Genomic DNA, 22,401 nt, shown 5'->3' with positions numbered 1-22,401 from the left:
AGAGTGAGTTGGCAAGCTATGATCTGTGGGTTAATTCCAACTAGGGGACTGTTTTACACTGCTTGCAAGTGAAGAATGATTTTTATATTTTTAAAATGATTGCTTTTAAAATGGCTATGTAAGTACCCAAAAAGCTGAAAATATTTACTATCTGGACTTTTTAAGAACATGTTTGCTGATCCCTATTCTGAAGCAAAGAAGAAAGGGAACAGTGATTGCTGGAGGGAAATCAGCTGTCTTTGGAGCCATTACTGATCTTTAAAATGATTCAAAATTGAATACAAAAATTAAGGTCCCTAACTTCCTCTTATATTTAACCTTATCAGTACTCTGATGCTCTGCTATTTATTTTTTTATCAAGCAGGCCGATGATACAATCAAGGCTCTCTACAAAGTGGTCAATCTATTCTTTTTCCTTCCGCATACGTATTCTGAAATGGTTCAAGGCAATAAAATCCAAAATGTATGTGCCTTTCAAGGCAGGTGATAAATTTGTTTTAAAGGGCAACAGTAACCATTTTATAGGACTACAGGTCAATCCCCATTCTCTGATTTTAACAATGGGTCATCCGGCAGGATTTGCATTGCTGTTCTAATTCAGTTTCACAGTGAAAAAGGGTGATGTTTTATCACTGTGATCCCAGAGAGTTATAGGGAACTCTAATTGTTTAATGGTTCCCATAAGTTTGGATTTATTACTCTACTACCATTCTATAAGTTATATAATTGGGAATTGATAGTAATTCACTCTATTGATGGAGAAATATAGGAAAATAAATAACTTGAGCATGTTATCTACAAAATCTGTAATTGAAAGCACTGGATAAAAGGGCCAACTAAAGCCCATGACAACCTGAAAGTCAAGACAACACTGTCTTTTTGTCCTCTTGGCTTCGGCAATTTTGACTCATACACACTGACAATTCTTCACTCGGTCAAAAAACAGGCTTACCAACATTTAAAATATTCTTTATTATGTAAGGATTAAACTTCTAAAAAAAAAAAAAAACCAACCCCCCAAATACAATCTAGTATTATGCATATAGTTAAGCACTTAAAAGGGTCATTCAAGCTGAGATAACCAAATAAATGAGATTGCTCACTCACAAGGATTCTTCTAAGAACTTACAAATTAGGGTGCCTGGGTTGAACCTTCTGCCTTCGGCTCAGGTCAAGATCCCAGGGTCCTGGGATCCAGCCCCGCACTGAGCCCCGCATTGAGCCCCGCATCGAGCCCCGCTTCCCCTGCTTCCCTTCCTCTCTCTCTGCCTGCCTCTCTACTTGTGATCTCTGTCAAATAAATAAATAAAATCTCTGGGGGGGGAAAAAAAAGAACTTACAAATTAAATAGCTACACACACACACACACACACACACGCACTGCTCTCCGTAAGTTTTGTATTTTTAACCTAAAAAAAATGACAGATTTTATATATGCCATCATAAATTTATTATTCTTACTTTAAAGAGATACAATTTTAATTCTTTTTTTTTTAAAGATTTTATTTATTTATTTGACACAGAGAGAGAGAGACACTGAGAGAGGGCTACAGCCTGGGGGAGTGGGAGAGGGAGAAGCAGGCTCCCCGTTGAGCAGAGAGCCAATGCGGGGCTTGATCCCAGGACCCTGAGATCATGACCTGAGCCGAAGGCAGACCCTTAACCGACTGAGCCACCCAAGCACCTGGACAACTTTAATATCTATCATCTATCTATCTACCTATCTATCTATCTATCAATGGAATCATCAACATACATACTTCCAGAAGAAAATAGGGAGTGTTACATCAATTTTTCTGATAAGACTTCTTTAGACCTGGTCCTCTCTATTCCCCTCCATCACAATCTCTACCATAAGGATATGATAGAGGACGTCATCAAAGATTCTTACCATTCAGCACTGAGGAGATCATTTTCACCAAAGTACAGAAATTGCCTCAAATTTTAAGAAAAATGCTACATATAATGTGTGGTAATGTGTGGCTAGGGCTGGCTTGAGATACATATTCAGAAGATGTTAGAAGAAAAATGTATCTGGCAGTTTTAGAGACAAAACACATTTCCCTTTTCTCCCTTGTATCTAGAGATAGAAACCTGAGGTATGCATGTTTTTCTAGTTCTAAGTAGTAATTAATGATTTTCCTACAGGGGTAATTAGATAAATGATATAAAACCACAATTGCAGGGGCACCTGGGTGGCTCATTGAGTTAAGTCTCTGCCTTCGGCTCAGGTCATGATCCCAGGGTCCTGGGATCAAGCCCCGCACTGGGCTCTCTGCTTAGCAGGAAGCCTGCTCCCCTACCCCCTCTTATGATCTCTGTTTGTCAAATAAATGGATAAAATCTTAAAAAAAAAAACCCAAAAAACAAAAAACCATAATAGCATTTGGCCTGAAATATATAGGGTATAAAAGCATGATTCAAACCCGCCAAAATCCTGGAAACCAGCATGCAGACTTATCAGGAAATGGCTGAGTGGAGTCTCTCAATATTTGAATCAGTGTGAAAAGCCTAGTTTCAAAGTGTTAACCTTGAGACTGAGTTCATCTCTCTCCTAAACTTAAAGCTATCATTGTCCCTATCACTCATTTGGTAATAAGATCACGAACTATTCTGTGGTATTTCTGTAACTAATCATCTATTGTTAACTCACACCGTAATTCTACTTTAGCTGTTGAACATGGGTCTATTTCAATCTGGATTTCAAGTAACCTCAGAATTAAAAACAGCCTCTGTATGCCTTTAGCTAGAATGACAATGTACTTTCCCTCTAAATCAGGCCACTTTGAAAGTGAAAGTGAAGAGGAAAAAAAAAAAAAAAAAAAGAAATGACAGGCTTTCATAAATCTGCAAGAAAGGAGTAAAAAAGATAGGAATCTGAAATAGGTCTATGTCCTGGTGGACAGACTATACCCCAGGGAACAGGTGGCAAGCACATTATAACTGTCTTAGCTTGAAGGTAAGAAACATTATCTTACTATTGTCTCTTTCTACAAAAATCTTAAAACACTAATTTTGTTGAGTACTGCTAAATCATTATGCCAGATACAATGTCCATACCCTGGGTCTACATTTCTGTAACTGGCTTTCTAGAGGACAGTTTTCTAGGAAGTATTTTTCTTTCTGAAGCTGGATTCTATGCATGCCACCTGCCTATTCAAAATTTTCTAGTGGCTCTCCAAGTATTATAAGAGCAAAATCAAAACTCTCCAAATGAAACTATCAAGACCTTGCTCCAACACATCTGTTCAAGATTTTCATTATACTCTCCTTTTCAGTACCCACTGGACTCACTAACCATTAACTTCTAACTCCTTTGCCTTCCTGAGTCATTATTTAAAATATATTATTTGTATTTTGCCAATTTCTATATATCTAATCCTTGAACATTCCTAGCTAAAATCCTACTTTTTTAAAAATGAAATTTCTCTAATCTCTCCCTCAGCCTGTTACTTCCACTAGAAGTAACTATTTTCTGAATAGCAGTCTACCTTGTATTTCTCTTATATACCTTGCTTTCAAGTTGACTGTGCTGGATAAGACTATTACTACTAGAACTTAAGTCTCTTAAAAGAAGACTCTTGATCAAATTCAAACTTCATATATAGACTTGTAACATTGTAACAAGTACAGTGCTTTGTACAAGGTGGTGTTTGAAAATGGTTGGTAAGTGAATGGCTCATGAGAACAGTAAATTGGTAAATTCTGGTGATAAAGGATATTATTTTCATCATACTAATGTGTATACTGAGCAAACACTAGACTATTAAAATATTCTTTTTTAAAAGATTTAGTTGAGAGAAAGAGTATGAGCACACATGCATGCATGGGAGGGAGAGGAAGGGAAAGAGAATTTTAAGCAGACTCCCCTCTGAGCAAGGAGCCTCACACAGGGCTTGATCCCACCACACTGAGATCATGACCTAAGCCTAAATCTGGAGTTAGATGCTTAAGTGACTGAGCCATCTAGGTACCCAACTATTAAAATATTCTCTAACCGAAAAATATACATTCTTCTTTCCTTAGAAATGTGAAGGGAAAAAAAAAGTTAAATGCCAATGTCGACAAAATTGTTTAATACTGAAAATAATAGACTTATTTTATCTGGGTTAAGAGTATAATTTAATTTGATTTCAAAGCCTTTACAGATACAAACAAAGTGTTGTTATCCATGGTAGGATGGATATAATTAAAGCCTCTCCTATGAGGAATGAAATAGACAAAATGAGCTAAAATTCTGATACAGTAATCAATATTTCACTTTAAAGGTCCTTCTTTTTTAAAAAAAATATTTTTAAAATTTATTTTAGAGAGAGAGTGTGAGCAAGAGAGCGAGTATGAGCGAGAGCGTGCGCATGAGCAAGAAAGAGCGCACAAGTTGGGGGAGGGGCAGAGGGAGAGACAATGTCAAGCAGACTCCCTGCAGAGCATGGAGCCCAGTGAAGGGCTCCAGCCTATGACGCTGAGATCATGACCTGAGCCAAAACCAAGAGTCGGATGCTTAACTGACTGAGCTACCCATGTGCCCCATTTTAAAAGGTTTTTAATCCTTTACTGTGTTATGAACCTACTACAGAATATAAAATTTGTCTAAGAAGTTAAATTTCAATATAATTAGAAAGACATGAAACTAGATTGTTTACTAGCTGAACTCGAACTTATTAAAAGGGAACTCACCTCCTCACATGCCCTAACTGTCTAGAAACCAGTCCCCGAGCACAGCTGATGAGACTAGCGGGAGCAGATCCAATGGCCATGTGCACAAACTGCAGCCTTATTCAGATTCGCCCCTTCTTGTTCCTGAGACTAAGGAGAGACAGTAGCTGCAGGTGGTATATTTCTAAGCCAAAGACATGTAAAGGAGGGCCTGCAAAGCCCATATTTAGGCCATAGAGAAGTAAAACAAAAATACAGTCTATAAGAAGAATTAAACAGATGAACAAAGACCATCAAAGAAAAGAAACCCAAGCAACTGCAGAAAAAGAGACAGACAGGGAACGCAGTCAAGGTACCCAACAGTTTACAAATCTCTTGTTCTAGTCGTTTGTGAATCTCAGCCACAATTCCTGTAGATTATTTCTATGGTATAACAATACAGGTTATCTCTAAAAAGTGGTAAGCATACAGTTATATAAGTATAAACAGATTTCCATTTATGCTTACTCTAGATTCAACTGATTTGTTACTGGTAATTAAAATGTGTCTGAGACCTGTCCCCTTTGCTCTTTACACTGACATGCTCAAACTGCAGATATCTGAATTGTAAGAGATACTTTAAATCTACAGCTTTAAATGCATTTTATTTAACATCTTTGGGCTAATATAAACTACTTATCAATCCATTTCTAGAAAGGCATTAATCAAGTCCTTGTAATGAGCTAACACATTTCCCCAAAGTGAGCAAAGACTCTTCATCACTTCTCAATGTGAGAAATAAGCCCATTTAATGCCAATTACTATTGACACAATTTCTTTCTACATACAATATAAATAAATCTGTCAAATTAAGACAAATGAACAATCAAAGGAAATTTCTCCATGTTCCACACATTTAACAGATGCTCTAGTAATGACAAAATAGCAGTGCTTTTATATATGAAAAAAGCACCTCTGAATTAAATCTTTCATTTTTAGGTGTTAATAATACCATATGCAACTGGGACAGAAGTTCTACTTAATAATGATAGCAGACAAAGCAGTAGCAGTAGAATGCCACGGTAGCTAATAATAATAAGAAAAAAACCTGCCATACGAAAGACTAAATCTTCATATCTCTTCCTATTTAGGCTTTACGGCAATCTTGCAAAGCTGGGGGTTGATAATTAATTTTTTTTAGAAACAGAAATTCACTCCACTATAAAAGTTAATTTTTCAAATGAATTGGCTAATACTCCCCGTTTTCTTACAACCTGCCTTTCTTTACTAGCCATTTGCTTTCCATCCCTTTTCTGAACACTGCCTGCTTGCCCCTCCAGATTCCTATCCGTCCTCCACCCTGCTCTGTGTCCTGGGAAACTCACCTCGATGGATCCTATCAGTGAGTGCTTTTGGTTTTCTAAGTTCTTTTTACATTTGGCTAATGGGAGGCAATGGCAGGACACTGGTGGGCAGCAGGAGTGTGGGGGGTAGGGGTGAGACTTAGCCTCTCTCAAAGTGCTGTCAGGGGCCGTCTCCAAACAGCTACCTTCTTCTGCTTCCAGGGACCTCTCCCTTTCCTTGACCTTTCAGGCCCAAAGAGGATGTTTCCCCACGTGTTGCTATCCCTTGCTCATATCCTTAAACCTTGCCCACCTTTGTATATAATTCCCTTACTAAACTTTCCTCAAATTACCCATTTCATGTGGGCTTTTTTTTTGCCAAGACCCTAATGAATACAATTCTCTATCCCTGTATCTTTGGAACACCTCCTTCAAAAGCTGCCAAAGCCTTTTCACAAATATCACCCAGTTAAATGGCATTGCCTAACTTGATTTCTTCCCGCAGCACTGATCACCTGTTGCTTCATCATATTCCTATTATACTCAATAGACATGTGATCGACCTGTCTGTTTTCTCTTCCCATTGCTGCTCCTTAAACACAGTAATCTGCAAAGGTCGTTTCCTTAACTCTCAACTCATCTTTCCATATTTTCTCTACCAGGACTTTGCAATGCATGATCACTATACTGATGGCTTTCCAAAAGATCTCTTTAATCCTAGACTGTTATTCATACTCTAGTGCTGTTATTTTCAACCACTGGTTTTAGCTACATGTCCGTAACTCTAAGTACAAAATTATCAAGGTATAGAAAACCAGTATTTCTTTCTTTCTTTTTTTTTTTTTTTTTAAGATTTTATTTATTTATTTGACAGAGAGAGATCACAAGTAGACTGAGAGGCAGGCAGAGAGAGAGAGAGGGAAGCAGGCTCCCTGCTGAGCAGAGAGCCCGATGCGGGACTCGATCCCAGGACCCTGAGATCATGACCTGAGCCGAAGGCAGCGGCTTAACCACTGAGCCACCCAGGCGCCCCCCAGTATTTCTTTCTAACTTCTCACTTCCCTGAACTGACCACCAGTTTCTAAGTCCATTCTAGCATTCTATTCATTTCCATATATATAATTATTCCTTAATAAGTGGCTTTCATCTTTCTCTTCCTACTCCATTGCTAATGCCACTAAATTGGATTTAGGATTAGCTTCAAGTCTGGTAGTTGCACAAACTTTCAAATTAATATCTTCCACAGTATCTAGCACATGGTCTTAATCATTTTGCATTTCAATATTTGTTGAGTTAGTGGATCAAAACAAATTATAAAGGAACTGGTTTACAACTCTTTTATAAAAATTTAGATAACAAAGGGAAATACGCAGTATGTTTGGAAAGACAAATCCGGAAAAAATACAATGCTCATATTTACAAGTAACTGAATACTGCTGGTATGCCAGGTACTAAACTATATACTCATATATGCATAGCTCATTTAATTTTTACACGTGTGCACATGTGGAGACACACAAATTCCATAAATATATGTGCTCATCTGTAAATTGTAACAAACAGTGCTATACCAATACATAATAGATAGATGTAAAACTTACAGAGAAAGAGAATTAAAATAAAGGATGGGAAAGAGATGAAGAAATTAAAAATTTTAAGAATATTTTAATTACTAGTTTACAAAATATCTTTTGGCTCAATTAAGAAAACCTTAAAAAAATCTTATAAAAAATTGTGAGGTAGATTTGAGGGTCTGATTGTAAGTTCATTTTCAATAGCTTGTCCCATTAATCACATTAGCTCGGAGATATTAACACCCACATATTACTGATGAGTCGATTACGGTTCCAGGAAATGAAGTTCAAGTTCATAAAACCAGAAAGTAGAGGACTGTGAACTAAAAAGTATGTCTTCTATGTTAAGTCTCAATATGTTTAGTTTACCATGCAGCGAACCTGATTATATTTATCATCAAGCTTTGAGCAAAAGAATGTTTCGGCTTATGTAAATATTACTAAGTTTTATCTAATTAAGACAAATTAGTTAGTGGTGTTAGAGCTCCCTATCAAATTCTCTGCCTTTTCTGATCTACTGGCCTTAGCTCGGGAACTGGACATGAGGAGGGTAGGAGGCAGGATGGCAGAGACGATGTAAGAGGGCGGAGCCCTAATTCAAGCACCGCATTCAGATGGTGCTTTTAGAATCCAATGGAAAGCATAAGTTTTCCAAAAGTCAACCTGAAACCATGAGTTCTCCAGAAAGGACATGAAGCAAGCAAACACTGGGGCTCAACCGTAGCTAACCTGGGTTTTTACTGTGAGTTTTTACGAACACATTAGCCACCTGATAAACCAACCCTGAGGGCCAGCAGCCTGCCTGGGAACGGGCGTAAGTGAATGGGAGGATGGCAGCTGGCACTTGTTGCTTGGTTCATAACCCTGATTAAAAATGATTTTTTTTTCTATTTTAAAGTGCCTAATAGTAGGAGTTCTCGATTTAGATGAACTGTAGTGGAAAGACTAGGGAGGGTAAACAAGCCTGAAAGTCACTGTCTATCACTGATAGGCTGTTTAAAACTAGGTGTGCTCCACTGATGGACTAAGACATTATTGGTGAGAAGGTATTGTGAACACGAAGAGCAGAAAAAGACAGAACCACAGACCTCGAATCACCCTGACTGGGTCAGTTTATAAAATACTGTTATTTTTCATTGAAACTTCATGAAACAAAATGACCCATGGGAGACAAAAAATAGATATTTTCCAAAAATGAAGGGCATTGTTCATGGTTTTTCAAGAACATTATAAATGCTGTAAGCTATTTTAAAAAATAGGTCAATGATAAACATACAATGCTCTTAAGTACAGCAGAGAGCCCACTTAGCTTAGTGTTTTCTGCTTGACAGAGCCACAAGACATTATGTATATAACAATGCCCTAGTCGTACCCTCAAAGCAGGTAATAAATCTGTAGAACTCTGTTCCCTTTCGTTCCAGTTCATCCTCGCTTTTTTATATAAAAACACCAATGGTCCTTTCAAAGCAGGGATACCCAAATTTTTGAATTGTGAACCTTATGAGTGTAAAAATATTTTGAGAACTCATTCCATAAATATATGTGCTCATCTGTAAATTGTAACAAACAGTGCTATACCAATACATAATAGATAGATGTAAAACTTACAGAGAAAGAGAATTAAAATAAAGGATGGGAAAGAGATGAAGAAATTAAAAATTTTAAGAATATTTTAATTACTAGTTTACAAAATATCTTTTGGCTCAATTAAGAAAACCTTAAAAAAATCTTATAAAAAATTGTGAGGTAGATTTGAGGGTCTGATTGTAAGTTCATTTTCAATAGCTTGTCCCATTAATCACATTAGCTCGGAAGATATAACAGACATGTAAAGCCACTGAAAAAGGTGCATTGTTAGCACTACCTAGTAAATAAAAATGCTATTTTTAATGTAATTTACTAATTATAGTAGGGTTTTAACTGAAATTCTGCTAGTAAAATTGCATCTTTCTTGATGTTTTCTAATAGGTTCAAAAACCATCTAAACACAGATTAAGGAAGACTTTCAAACAGGTTAGAAAATTGTGTTTTTCAAGTTTTTTAATTATATGTAGCTAAAATAGCAGAGTGATACATTTACATCATTTTTTGGCAAAAAAAAAAAAAATTCCCAAAACAGCGGACATTTTCTAAAAATCTATTCTCAAATGTATTCTTCATTTTTTAAAGTTTCTTTGAAAATGCAGTCATTTTCCCATTTACTTGAAACATGTAGTATTTGCCTTCAAGGGTTTGATTATGTTTCTTTTTGTAAAAAGTACCTACATACAAGTAAAAAATACCTATGCACATGTCATTTGTCATCACAGGTGATGACAAATTTTCAAACCTCTTATTTTCATTAAAAGAAAAATAAAAAGCACAACTAAGTATGACAATTCCTGAAAATACTAATTCATGAAATAGCCAGATAACCTCTTGCTGCTCTAAGATTGTCATTCCCTTGGATTATCTCCAATGTTATTGATGAAGGACCCACCATTTAGGATAGTACCCATAAATCTACTCATTTGGGCATGTGAAAAGTACAATATGTCATGACATGCTGAAAGTGAACAGATGACGGAGTCTGTCAGTGCCAATCCCCTGCTACTCAGACTCCCATTCTTCCTCAGGAAACACCTTGAGCTGACTCCGACAGGCTGACACATGGACCTGATGAGTGAGCCAGCATCAATCTGTGTATTAAATATCAGCAAATGTTAATTTCTTTATTCAGAAATTAGGAAATTACTATTTTAGTAAATTAAAATTCTCATATTTTTTCCTGTCCCAATGGCTCATCTTGTATGTTCCATAGAATGTCTACACTGGAGACTTCTGCTTTAAAATATATACTCTTGAGGATTTAAACATTTCCAATTTCAAGTCACCTCTCAAAAAAACAACTAGTTTGCTTCCTTCCTCCCTCAAGTGATTCATAACTTCAGACAATGCCAACAAAAATGGTTACCCCAAAATTTCATATTTCTTTAGTGTTGAGGTTTTTTGAGAAAATTATTATCAATACCAGTTTGAAGGAACAAAAGTGTTCTTTAGAATAAGCAGCAATATTCTAGTACTTACAAAAATTATTCTGATAAACCATCAATGATGTTGACTATCAGAATCTATCAATTCCAGGGGTGCCTGGGTGGCTCAGTGGGTTAAGCCTCTGCCTTCGGCTCAGGTATGATCTCGGGGTCCTGGGATCGAGCCCTGCATCGGGCTCTCTGCTCAGCAGGGAGCCTGCTTCTTCCTTTCTCTCTGCCTGCCTCTCTGTCTACTTGTGATCTGTCTGTCAGTCAAATAAATAAATAAAATCTTAAAAAAAAAAAATCAACCAATTCCAGTACTATTGTAAAACAATGTAAAGTTAAATGGATTTTGAATGATAAGACCGTAGCTACATTTTATCGCTTTACAGAACTACGGCACTAAAGTATAATAAAACACAGGTGATTATTTTCATTAGTAACAAGATTTAAATCAGTTTTAAAAGAGACTAGGTGACTTCAAATACATGGTAACCATCCTTTAGAAAATTCATTTCTCCAGGAAAATCAGAGAGAAGAGCAAGGATCTAAGCCGGGCTAGCTACCCAATTCCAAGTCTGACATCTCATTTCAGGGTGTGGCTTACCTTTGCTCCATGCTTATGTAGAACTTCCATGACATCATTGTGAGCTCGTTCTGCTGCGACATGCAGGGGAGTCATGAAACTATGGAGAGGAGAAAAGGAAAAGGAAATTTCCTAACTTTTGTTGCATTTCCCCTTTAAGAACCGCACAACTTCTTCTGCAATTACACTTACTCTTTATTCTTTTCGTTAACATTCGCTCCTTTCCTAAGTAATAGTTCTGTCACTTGTTTTCTTTTGGGATGCAGGGAGGCCACAGCACAGTGCTGTAAAGTAAACACAACTAAGTTAATAAAATAAACTTCTATTTAAAAGTACATTCCAGAATTAAATAGCATCTGCTGATTATTTAGAATACTTCTGTCAGAACACACTTATATATTTTACATTGTGGAGATGATCAAATTCTTTCTAGATACACTGGAAGAATAAGACACATGCCTTTAAACCAAGGTGAAATTATCTTAGTTAAGCACTAAGAGAGACTTTCTTATCCTTTGGACAATAAATAATTATCCAGTATATACATATTTGAAGGTGTCAGAATGCATCCTCTCCAAAGCCACAGATACCCGCACCTGACCTAGTCAATCCTTCATGAGCTTGTCAGTCACATAAATCAATGGTTCTCAAACCCTACCACAGAACTACTCCTAGCACTATAAGCCAATATGCCCAGGGACAGGCAAGAAGGTAATAGACTTGAAAAACTTTAGCGGAAGAAGTATTCTCAGAAATTTTACGTTTTATCCTATATTTATACAATTTTTGTATTCAACTTGTTTTATATAAATGTTTGTATTAAAATTTTAAGAGTAAAAACCTACTTGCCAATGAATAAAACAAACCAAAAAAGCAGGTCAGGTTTACGCTGCTGCTCTGAGCATCTCCAGGCATAATCCTGGAGAGCTTGAGTGCATCTGACCCCAGTTTGAGGGCCATGTATTTAAGTGCACACACAGTTGGCCCATTTCAGTTTGCCAACTCTTTTAATGTCGTTTTCAGCAAGAACCGACTACAGCTTGACTTTTTTTGTGCCAGATATATGTAAGAATGTTAACGGAAGCATATTTACAGGTCTGTGAGATAGGCATTGTGTATGTTTAAATTCTGAATTTAGGAATAATCTTAACAGCCCTACATCTGAAACTTAATGTGGTCAATGACAAGGAAAATAAGCTAATCTTTCTGTAAGGACATTAGAAGAAAAAAACATGAACAGTTTCAAAAATCATTTGTATAGTCTGGAAAAAAAACCACAATCTTATCATTTTTCTATAATGAATGTAGTAATTCTCTGGATAATTAAGAATAATTCTTTGGATAACTGCTTCAAAGGATGATGCAAGCACCTTTGAAAATACTTTAATTTTCTCTGTATAAACAAATAGTCTTTACCTAGCAACCATAAAAAAAAAAACAAAACAGAAATTCTAAAAAGAAAATCATACCTTTATTTTATGAAAGAACTGGCCACCAAAGTAGATTTGTTATAATATGGTTGGGTAAAGACAAAAATAAAAATAATTCTCAAATCAAGGGTGAGCAAATGTCTATTCCCTCACCCATGAAAGCAATAATGCAACCAACACTAAAATGGTAATTCCTGGCATTTCAGATACTAAAGTTACTTTAAGGTTTCTGAAATGAAATCATCCTTTGTACCTCCACTACTATTACAGGCCTAAGGAATGGATTAACAATAAAATCTTACCAGCGCAGTTTCATGGGACTGTGGTTGTTTGAAATTAATGATTTCCAAAGCGAGTGTTTTTTTGACTTTGGCTAGGTCTGCTTCTCTGGCTGCTTGTAGTAAAGAATGACCTTTAAATTCATCTGTTAATGAAATAATGGTTGACAAAAAAGATTTAAAATCTGTACCAATCATTTTAGCATGATTACAAATCAGAAAATTATTAACTTTACATATTGCTCTATTTTACCAATAGCAGCAGCAGATTGATACAATGATAAAGGTGACAAGGATGTATAATTACTGAAAAGTTTTGAAAAATGTATACTCTGAAATAAGACTGTTTTATACTCTCAGAATTCATAAGGATACACATACAAAGGATACACATACACTCCAGCTACACTTTTAACACAAGCAACCAAAAATGTCTACCAAATGAAAACCAGTTACAAAAACATATCCACTGGAATACTTCACAGCTCTTAAACAACAAAGATAGGTCTGTACATACTTTTATGAAAGTACATATAATGAAATGAAAATTCAAGTAGTAAAAGAGGAAAGAATTTATTGCACTGTTACTACTACCATTGCCACCACAACTAAGAAATGGTACCAAAAAGGCACTTAGAAAAATAGTCGCCAATTAGTAATAGTTTTAGCCCAGAGAAGGGAATAACTGAACTATGGGGAAGTATCAGAGTTTGAGAATTTTTCAAAAAAAAAAATTTATTACTTGTACAAGATTTTTGCAAAAGTGATTTTTTAAAAAATATTTTATTTATTTATTTGACAGCGATCAGAAGCAGGCAGAGAGGCAGGCAGAGAAAGAGAAAGTGGGAAGCAGGCTCCCCACTGAGCAGAGAGCCCGACGAGGGGCTCGATCCCAGGGCCCTGAGATCATGACCTGAGTGAGCTGAGGCTTAACCCACTGAGCCACCCAGTTCCCTCAAAAGTGATTTCTAAATCAGTGGCATGAAAAACGATCCCAAACTTAAAAACTTACAGTCATTTTTTCTATTTTACAATTCTGGTTTGTATTTTGATATGACCACTTGCTAACAAAAAGTTGACGATTGTTCTAAAAAGATATAAATGGTTTATAACCGAATATATTACACAGCAGACCTTTGCACCTGCCTACTACTGAATTCCTTTCTTTTCCTTTCTCTCCTCTCCTGAGTTCCCCATCTTACTCCCTTCTGTCCCTCAAAAGACAGAAAAAGAGATACACACACACACATACACGTGCCTTAATAACTACTATTATTGTTCAAGGTCTCAGTTTAGATACTCTGGATAAGCCTTCCTGATGTTCCTCATTCCGTCTTGTGAAGTCAACTGCAGTTGCATTTACCCTTCTATCACAGGACATATCACATGACCATATCTGCTACGGGAGTCCCATCACTTAGCACACTGCTCGCTATACAGTACAGTATGTCTCATTTGTTGCGTGAATGCTGAATATTTATAAGTCATGGCAGGTTCAGGGGAAAACCATTTTTATAAAACCGCTTATTTAGTTGTACCTTATCATTGCTAAATTCCTCAAAGATTAGGAATTTGAAACATCAGAAACTCCAAGTCAAGTTCAAATGAAATAAAAGTAAACCAGTATTTTCAAATAACAAAATTATAGATTCTTATTTTAATGAGAGAATTTGGGATAAATCAAGTGAAAGAATTACCCACTGCCATATGTACGGAGCGGGACCCTGAACCTGACCACTACAAAGGAAAGAGATGTCCTGAGAACTGCCTTCAAATAAAAAGTACAATTTCACTTTGGTCATCAGTCTAGAAAAATATCAGTTCAATTCAAATTATACTGGCTTTTCCTCTAATGACAAATGTCGTATGAATATCAAAATGATAAAAGCAATTATATTTTTTCAATTACTCCTTTAAGTTCAGTAAAGGTACTCAGGAAAAACTTAAATGGACAAATTAAAAACATAAACAATAAGACTGTAGTACTAAGGAAATCAAGAAATTAGGATATAATAATGCAATTAAACAACATGATATTTTCTCAAATAACAAGAAGAGAAATATTCCTTTTCTTGGCTCTTTACAAAAAAGGTAAAGATTTCTGCCCAAATTGACCTTCAAGTGTAAAATATTTTATTGATGTATACTCAAGAATAAAAAAGAAGAGAATGGAAAATCTATCAACAATATGATGGTCCCTCTAAATGCAAATGTTACATAAAGGTTTCTTTTTAAAACTCAAGGAAGTACTTAAGTAGCTAAAAAGAAAGCAGTAAAACTGCAAATTACTCAAACGTACCCTGAAAACTTAGTATTTATAAAATGCCTTAAAAATTTCTTTTCAAATGAATTTTGAAATTAGAACGAAAGCTACTTGCAGTATTTTCTCCTCTAGTATGTGTAGAATCCAAACTACCTGTTCATTTGGCTTCATGGAAACAACATGTGAAAAGAGAGAGAGAGACAAGAGCAGAAAAAAATGTGTATATTGAAAATGCTATGACCATGGGTCTGATCAAAATATTGTTTTTCTTTGTTTCTTGTATAATTTTCTTTAAAATGAAAAAGACTATATTTATTTGGCACAGAGAGAGAAAGAGTACAAGCAGGGGAGCCGCAGGCAGAGGGAGAGGGAGAACCAGACTCCCCGCTGAGCAGGGAGCCTAATGTGGGACTCGATCCCAGGATCCTGAGATCATGACCTGAGCCAAAGCCGCTTAACTGACTGAACTACCCAGGTGTCCTCTTGTACAATTTTCTTAAAAAGAACTTAAAAAGTAATTGAACTTAAAACATAAAAAGTAATTTAAGAACTTAAAAGTTCTTAAAAAGAACTTAAAAAGTAATTGTGAATGCCTACTGTAAGGCAGGGGCATGATGAGGAGAACCACAGGTTTTAGTTTTAGAGCAGTTCCAACTTTGTTAAATCATTTTCTTCGAATAATTCCTTGGTAGAATCTTACTTAATAAAATAAAAAATATTGAGAAGGTTGAAAAATACTCTAATCAGGGAACTTCTTTTACAAAACTATACAAATTTCTATAAACTCATCATCTGTACAGTGGAATCAGATGGTCCATTGAAATGTACTATAAAAACTCATACTACTACTCATAATTTGCAAAATGTTTGATAGGAAAAAGAAGTTAAAGGTGAGATGGGGATAAAGCTGAGCCCTGGGTACAAACTAAAAGAAGGAAATTAGAAAAAGATAAAGTTTCGCATTCAAGTCAATGAACTTGTGCATAGTGCACAATGCATCATGCTGAGTTGAGGTAGTTGGACAGATGGGCCCAAACACGAATACCAGCAAGACATTTTTATTAGGTAACAAAGCACTGCACAGGGGCTAAGAAGACAATAATAAAATGAAAAGTCTTTTAAGAATTTAAATTTCACTGGGAAGACAACATACACAGAGAAGAAGGAACTATCTAATGCAAGGTAACATATAACAAGGGTCATACGAGTGGGAGGGAGAATAAAGGCATTCTACAAGGATTCATTGCTAAGACATCTGTCTGGATATAATCTGGTTTGTGCTGGCCTTTAATCTTGTTGATGTCATCTGTTCTAGTACCAAAATAAGTTTAAACTTCTAGGTAAGCAAAATGAAAACTGCACCTCTTCCTGTCTTAACATAAGCCAGCTTAAAATTTGGTTAAGTTTAAACGACATTATCATCATTTTGACGCTGCCTTTTTCTTAAGTTACCATTTAAAGATTTTCTTTGGCATTGAAGTCCAGTTACCTAATTCTTTGAATCCTGAGAGAGAATACCAATCAGGAGACCAGCTAAATATTGGGTAGGTGATGCTTAGTTTAATTTAAACCTGCAATGTCCACATATAGAATTAAATATATCTCAGTATTTGATATGACCAGTAAATGTAATGTGGTGTCCTGAATGAGATCCTGGACAGAAGAAAGACCTGAGGTAAAAACTGAGGAAATATGAGTAGAGTATGATATTTAGTTAATAATGTATGTCAAGTATATCATACTAATGTAAGATGTTGATAGGAGGGCAAACTGGATATGGAATATATGGGAACTCTCTATACTATTTTTATAATTTTTCTGTAAATCTAAAACTATTCCAAAACAAAAAGTTTATTTACAAAACATGCCCATGTATATGTAGGTAATATATACCAGCATTTGAGACTATTAATTCCACCAAATCATTAAAAGGATCTTACTCAAATTAGGGCAAGTGATCGTACTTGGGCTATACAACACACATAAAAAAATAGAAACATGGTTGTACAATCCTACAGGGGTTGCGAAACAGTGAGTACTCAGTAATGTTATATAGCAAATATTATTATCCACAGTACAAGAATATAAACTCTATGAGCTCGGAGAATTCTTCTCTGGTTTGTACGCTGTTGTATTTCCAGTACCTGGCACATAGTAAGCACGCAATAAATGGTTACTGATTGACTCAGGCTCATCAGCCTTAAAAGAAAAGCACAGGACCCGAAATGAGGATTATAAACTAGTGTATGTGTAAGAACAGAAGGTTAGTATTGAAGTGGGACAAAAGACCAGTTTAAGGACTAAACTAACGAAACTGAGATAGTCTAATTTACAGCAAGCAATACTGAGTTTAGGATATAAATACATACAAGTCAATCGCTCCCGCAGCTCAGGAGTGGGAGCCATATCTACGGCGCTTTTGCCATGGCAGTTGACTAATGTAGGGTCGGCACCGTGGCTAAGTAACAAAGAACAGACTTCCACACGATTCTTGGAAGCAGCCTCGTGGAGTGGAGTGAACTGCCAGAGATCCATAGCATTAACACAGGCGCCATGCTGAATGGAGGAAACAAGTTTTGGGTGAGGGATCATTTCGCTGGGTTAAATAAAACACAGAAGACATTTATTTCCTTGTAAATTTCAGCTATGACTCTTCAAAATGTCAAGAAGGGTTTTAGCTTCCTTAATAACAGTTTTTACAAACAATTTAAAATAAAGTGAATGTTATAAAAATTTTAAGGCAGCAGTAATATTTTTAAAACATCTTTTGTTTTCTTAAAACTCTTAACTGGCCTACAAATCATGTGAAAACTTATTACAAGTTAGAAAAAAAAAAGCAAGTAATGCTCAATATTTTAAAATTTCTCTTACCTTTAGTAGCAGTTCTGTGACTTCATAATGTCCATACGAACATGCGTTATGAAGAGGCACAAGTCCACTAAAGGAAAAAAGGCTAATTAAAGTACTGCAATTTCAAATAACGTAGTCATGAAGAAGTGCTAAGAGACAAAATTTTAATAGATTCCAATATTATATTAAAAATATCTTAAAGTATTTAGTAAGAGGATACAAGGCATAGCTAATGTTTAGCCTTTTATATTTACCTCGTGTCTTGTGTCTATAACCCTTAAATATAATGATAAAGATACCAATTAGAAAAGTATTTAAGTAAAAGGAAGAGCATGTGTTAATTGACCACTGCATGCTTTATAGATCAAGTATCACAAAAAAATGTTACTAGAGAGTGAGCTGAAATATTTCTACCATTTTATTTCATTTTGGAAAGTAATTTCCAGCTTAAGAATGAAATATCCAAACTCCTATAACTTGAATCTCCAAGTATCATTCTGCGCGAGTCAAAGACTGCCATTTTTGTGGTGCACTTCTCTTGATGACTCACCTATCATACACCCATCTGGTTTTGGACATGCACAAGGAAACCGAGATGTACAAGAGCATCAGGCACATGTGCTCCTATACTATTGGGACACCATTTGCATATGGCAAAACACCAGGCACCGACAAGAGAGAAGCAGCACCACAAAGAGTAGATTTGGAATGACAGATTCCCTCTCTGATCACTGTTCAAATACTGAGTTGTTTCTTCCTTTCCTATGTCTTCTGACATGGAGAGAGGCAAAGTGAAAGAAACCCTCCTCTCTGGGCTGCTTCGCTTTATGCTGCCAATCACAGGAGTGTAATAGGGACCTTCTTTACCTGGGCAGTAAGGTCAATATATTCTTGATCTTAAGGCGGGATAATGAGGAATGTTAGCCTATCGCATAGGAGCAGACCTACTTCCTAGATGCCCTGAAGACTAGGTAGGGAATGGGTACAAAGTTTTCTAGAATTTGCTTTCTTAGTGGTCCCTCCCATCTCCCACTGCTCCCATATCAACCTTTGTAAGTTTTCTCAGGACAGATGTCCAGGATTTTATCAGGATAAAAACCAAAGTAGAACATTATAAACTTATGATTTTGGTTTATCCATAAAAGATGATCCTTACATACCAGGTGAATAGGATAGCTATGTTACTGGCTTATCAGAATTTTCAGTTTGTTTTATCTCCCTTTCTGGAATGCGACTTGAGTTGAAAAATAGTAAATGTAATTGAGAGAAGCAAATTTTAACTTCAAATAATAGAAATGCAATAAAATGTAACTAATTTAGGCCATCACCATGAGAAAGCCTCTTCAGTAAGTAGAACATGAAAATGGAGTCAAACCGAAGCTTTTAACATTCTTAAAATGCTACAGGAGCTGTAAAGAAATGGATGCCTTTGTCCATTGTGCAAAAACCTTACGTGTTTTGGATGCGGTGAACAAAGCATAAAGATCCCTGGATGAGACCATTCAAGGGAGTAAATGGACACACCTACCCTTTGTCTTTCGCGTGAACATCGGCTCCGTGCTGGAGAAGCAGCTGCACTATCCGAACTCTGTTGTAGCCTGCTGCTAGATGTAGAGGGGTAGACTAAAAAAGAAAAAGAAAAACACATCCCCTCCTGAGGTAAATCATTCTTGCTTTGTCATTTCATTGCTGTTTACTTGGACTGAAACACAGTAAAAGTGCACACACGCAGAAGACGCGGAGTGGAAGTGCCAGAAGGTCACATTTCATAACTGGATGATAGACCATTCCTTCATCTCGGGAGGAAAATCTAACTTCAGTGTCATTCACCTATTTCTCCCACTTGTTTTTAAGGCCTTCAGTAATCTAGCTCTACCCCAACTTCTCTACTTTCTTACTTCTATAATGTTCTACTTTGGTTTTTATCCTGATAAAATCCTGGACATCTGTCCTGAGAAAACTTACAAAGGTTGATATGGGAGCAGTGGGAGATGGGAGGGACCACTAAGAAAGGAACGATTCTCAGCGCTCTGGAAAGACTTTTAGGGTTCACATTCTTCACAACTGGAAACATTCTTCTTTATCCTACTTTTCTGCCCACTTTTCAAGTCTGAGTGTTTCAATCCCCATTCTATCATAAGGCCTCCCCTACAGAAATGGCTCTCAAAATTTCTCTTGAATACGAAGGTTGAAAAGCCTCTCTAAAGAACAATTTGAAGAAACTTTAGTGGCAACAAAAAGGACAATGGACCGTATTCATTCCATGTGGCTGTTAGCAATGGGTCAAAATGAATTTGCTCTATCATATGCAATGACATGACAAGATAGCATTTAATTCTATTTTATGTACTATATATGCAGCATAAATATAAAACACAGTTTCTCCCCAACTAATTTCTGCCACATTAATTTGAACCAAGTTATTAAAAGGTTCTCTGCTCATATTTTATATGGTAATGAAAAGAACCAAATTTCTTAAAAAAGGCAATGACATTAAATTAAAAGGTTCTCTGCAACCACTGCTATTTTCCCACCTTTGCTCACTTACTTAAAGTTTAAATACTGTAACAGTTTTTCACACAGGGTCTAGTATACCTTAGTATACTCTCATTTTTCCTGTCTTCTATTTGGGCCTTGATATTTAGTAAGATTTTCAATTTCTTTTCTTCATGTACTATAAATGGCAAGATAACAAAAGTATTATTACTGCTTTCGAGGCAGTATATTTTACATATTCTGAGAGTCTTTAAGTTTAGGAGATAGTTTTGGGCAGTTCACAGCTAATAATGAGGAGACCAGGTAGATGAGAACAGAGTCCCAGAGAGGATGTCAGGAAACTGATTATATTCCTGGATCTTATGAAACTGTGAAAGTCATATTCCCTATACATCGCAGCCTTTTCACGTGTAAAAGAGATAAAATCATTCATCCTAGCTAGTTCAAAAATGTGCTGAGAAAGTTTTATTTCATATATAAACACTTATAAAATGCAAAATATCATATAAAAATAATTAAAATTTCTTTACCATCAAACAACTTGCCCATCCAAATTTCTGATTCCAGACACATGTCAAATGTTATGCAAATAAGACTGCCAGCAAGTATCAAGTTATTTTCAAAACTGTTTCTCCCCCTCCTTTAATATTTTAAAGATGCTGCTTCATTATCTTCTGGTTTGTATCATTTTAGACTAGAAATTTGCCCACATCCTTATGTTTATTCATTTGCACATGTGGCTTCTGTTTTGGATACGTTAATACTTTCTCTTTATCACTGGCTTCAAGCAACCTGATTGTGAAGGACATTGGTATGCTCTTCTGCTGCCGATGTTCCGTCTCCAACTTCTTTTGTGATGCTTGGGGCTTGCTGGGCTTCTTAGATCTGTGGTTTGTAGTTTTCACCAGCTTTGGAAAATATTCTATTATTTTTTCAAATATTTTTTTCTGTCCCCTCTCTCCCACCATTCTCTCTTTAGGGAACTTCAATTACGATTATGAATATATATATGTCATATATATTCATAAATTTTAAGATACATATTAGGTTGCTTTCAAAGCTTATTTTTAAGCTTTGTTAAACAGAAGCAGAGCAACCTTTAGACTAGGACTAACTTCCCCTTCCAGGGAGGTATGACCCTTCTGAGTACCCTATGATAGCCAATGAATGAGGAAGTTTGCCCAGTCTGGCTGGTAGCAACAGAACGATCACAGATGTGGTGCAAGTTGACGTGCCGGGGTTGCTACGTCTAATTCTCTTTCAGTGGTTCTTTTCATCACCCCGTGTAGCTTCCTCAGACTCCTCTAATCAGTACTCAGCTGAAACAAGTCAGGGAAACTTTGCAGATCTCTCGAGCTCTCTTCTTTGCAGTGCTCCGTTCACTGGCCCTCCACCTGCTAACTCTTGCCACGTGGTCTCCCAAGCTCCTAATTCCACCTTCTCATCTCAGGGAGATCACTGGGCTCCCCCTGGGCTTCCTCTCTCTGATTTAAGGACTAGAAATGCTTTTTAGGCAGTAAGCTGGAGCAATCACACAACTTGGCTTATTTAATGCTTATCTCTCAGGGATCACTTCCATGTACTGCCTGAGGTCCAGTTTCTGAAAACCATTGTTTCATATATTTTGTTTAGCTTTTTTTTAAGAAAATAATTTCAAGAGGGAAGGTAAAATTAGTTTCTATTATGCTATCTTGGCTCACCTTCAGGACTGAATTGGACTTTACAATACAGTAGGGAAGCTTCCTCCAGAGACAATGACTGCTTTGGATGTCCGCTCAATAAGTCAGTAAGCTTTTATAGGACTTAGCTGACATTTATTATTATTATATGAAAAAACTGACATCTTCATTACTGATGCACAAAAAGATTTTCCTTTTTCATATTAAGCATCTTTTACAAAATTTTGCTCAAATACATTTGATCTAATAACTG

General features: G+C 36.2%; 1 protein-coding gene across 1 annotated transcript in view; it reads right to left on the bottom strand.

Annotated features, from left to right (window-relative positions):
* The window catches only part of TNKS (tankyrase), a 207,361-nt gene that overhangs the window by 53,902 nt on the left and 131,058 nt on the right, over positions 1 to 22,401 (bottom strand). The window contains exons 6-11 of the mRNA XM_082715639.1: positions 19,502 to 19,596; positions 17,995 to 18,061; positions 17,493 to 17,679; positions 12,885 to 13,006; positions 11,345 to 11,436; positions 11,174 to 11,252 (exon numbers count right to left, since the gene is read on the bottom strand). Coding sequence (XP_082571765.1) covers positions 11,174 to 11,252; positions 11,345 to 11,436; positions 12,885 to 13,006; positions 17,493 to 17,679; positions 17,995 to 18,061; positions 19,502 to 19,596 — 642 coding nt within the window. The remainder of the gene's footprint in view (positions 1 to 11,173; positions 11,253 to 11,344; positions 11,437 to 12,884; positions 13,007 to 17,492; positions 17,680 to 17,994; positions 18,062 to 19,501; positions 19,597 to 22,401) is intronic.

Source organism: Mustela nivalis (assembly GCF_964662115.1).
Source record: "Mustela nivalis genome assembly, chromosome: 20".
Lineage (NCBI taxonomy): Eukaryota > Metazoa > Chordata > Mammalia > Carnivora > Mustelidae > Mustela > Mustela nivalis.
Note: the sequence above shows the minus strand (reverse complement) of the source record. Positions and strands in the feature narration are given on the sequence as shown.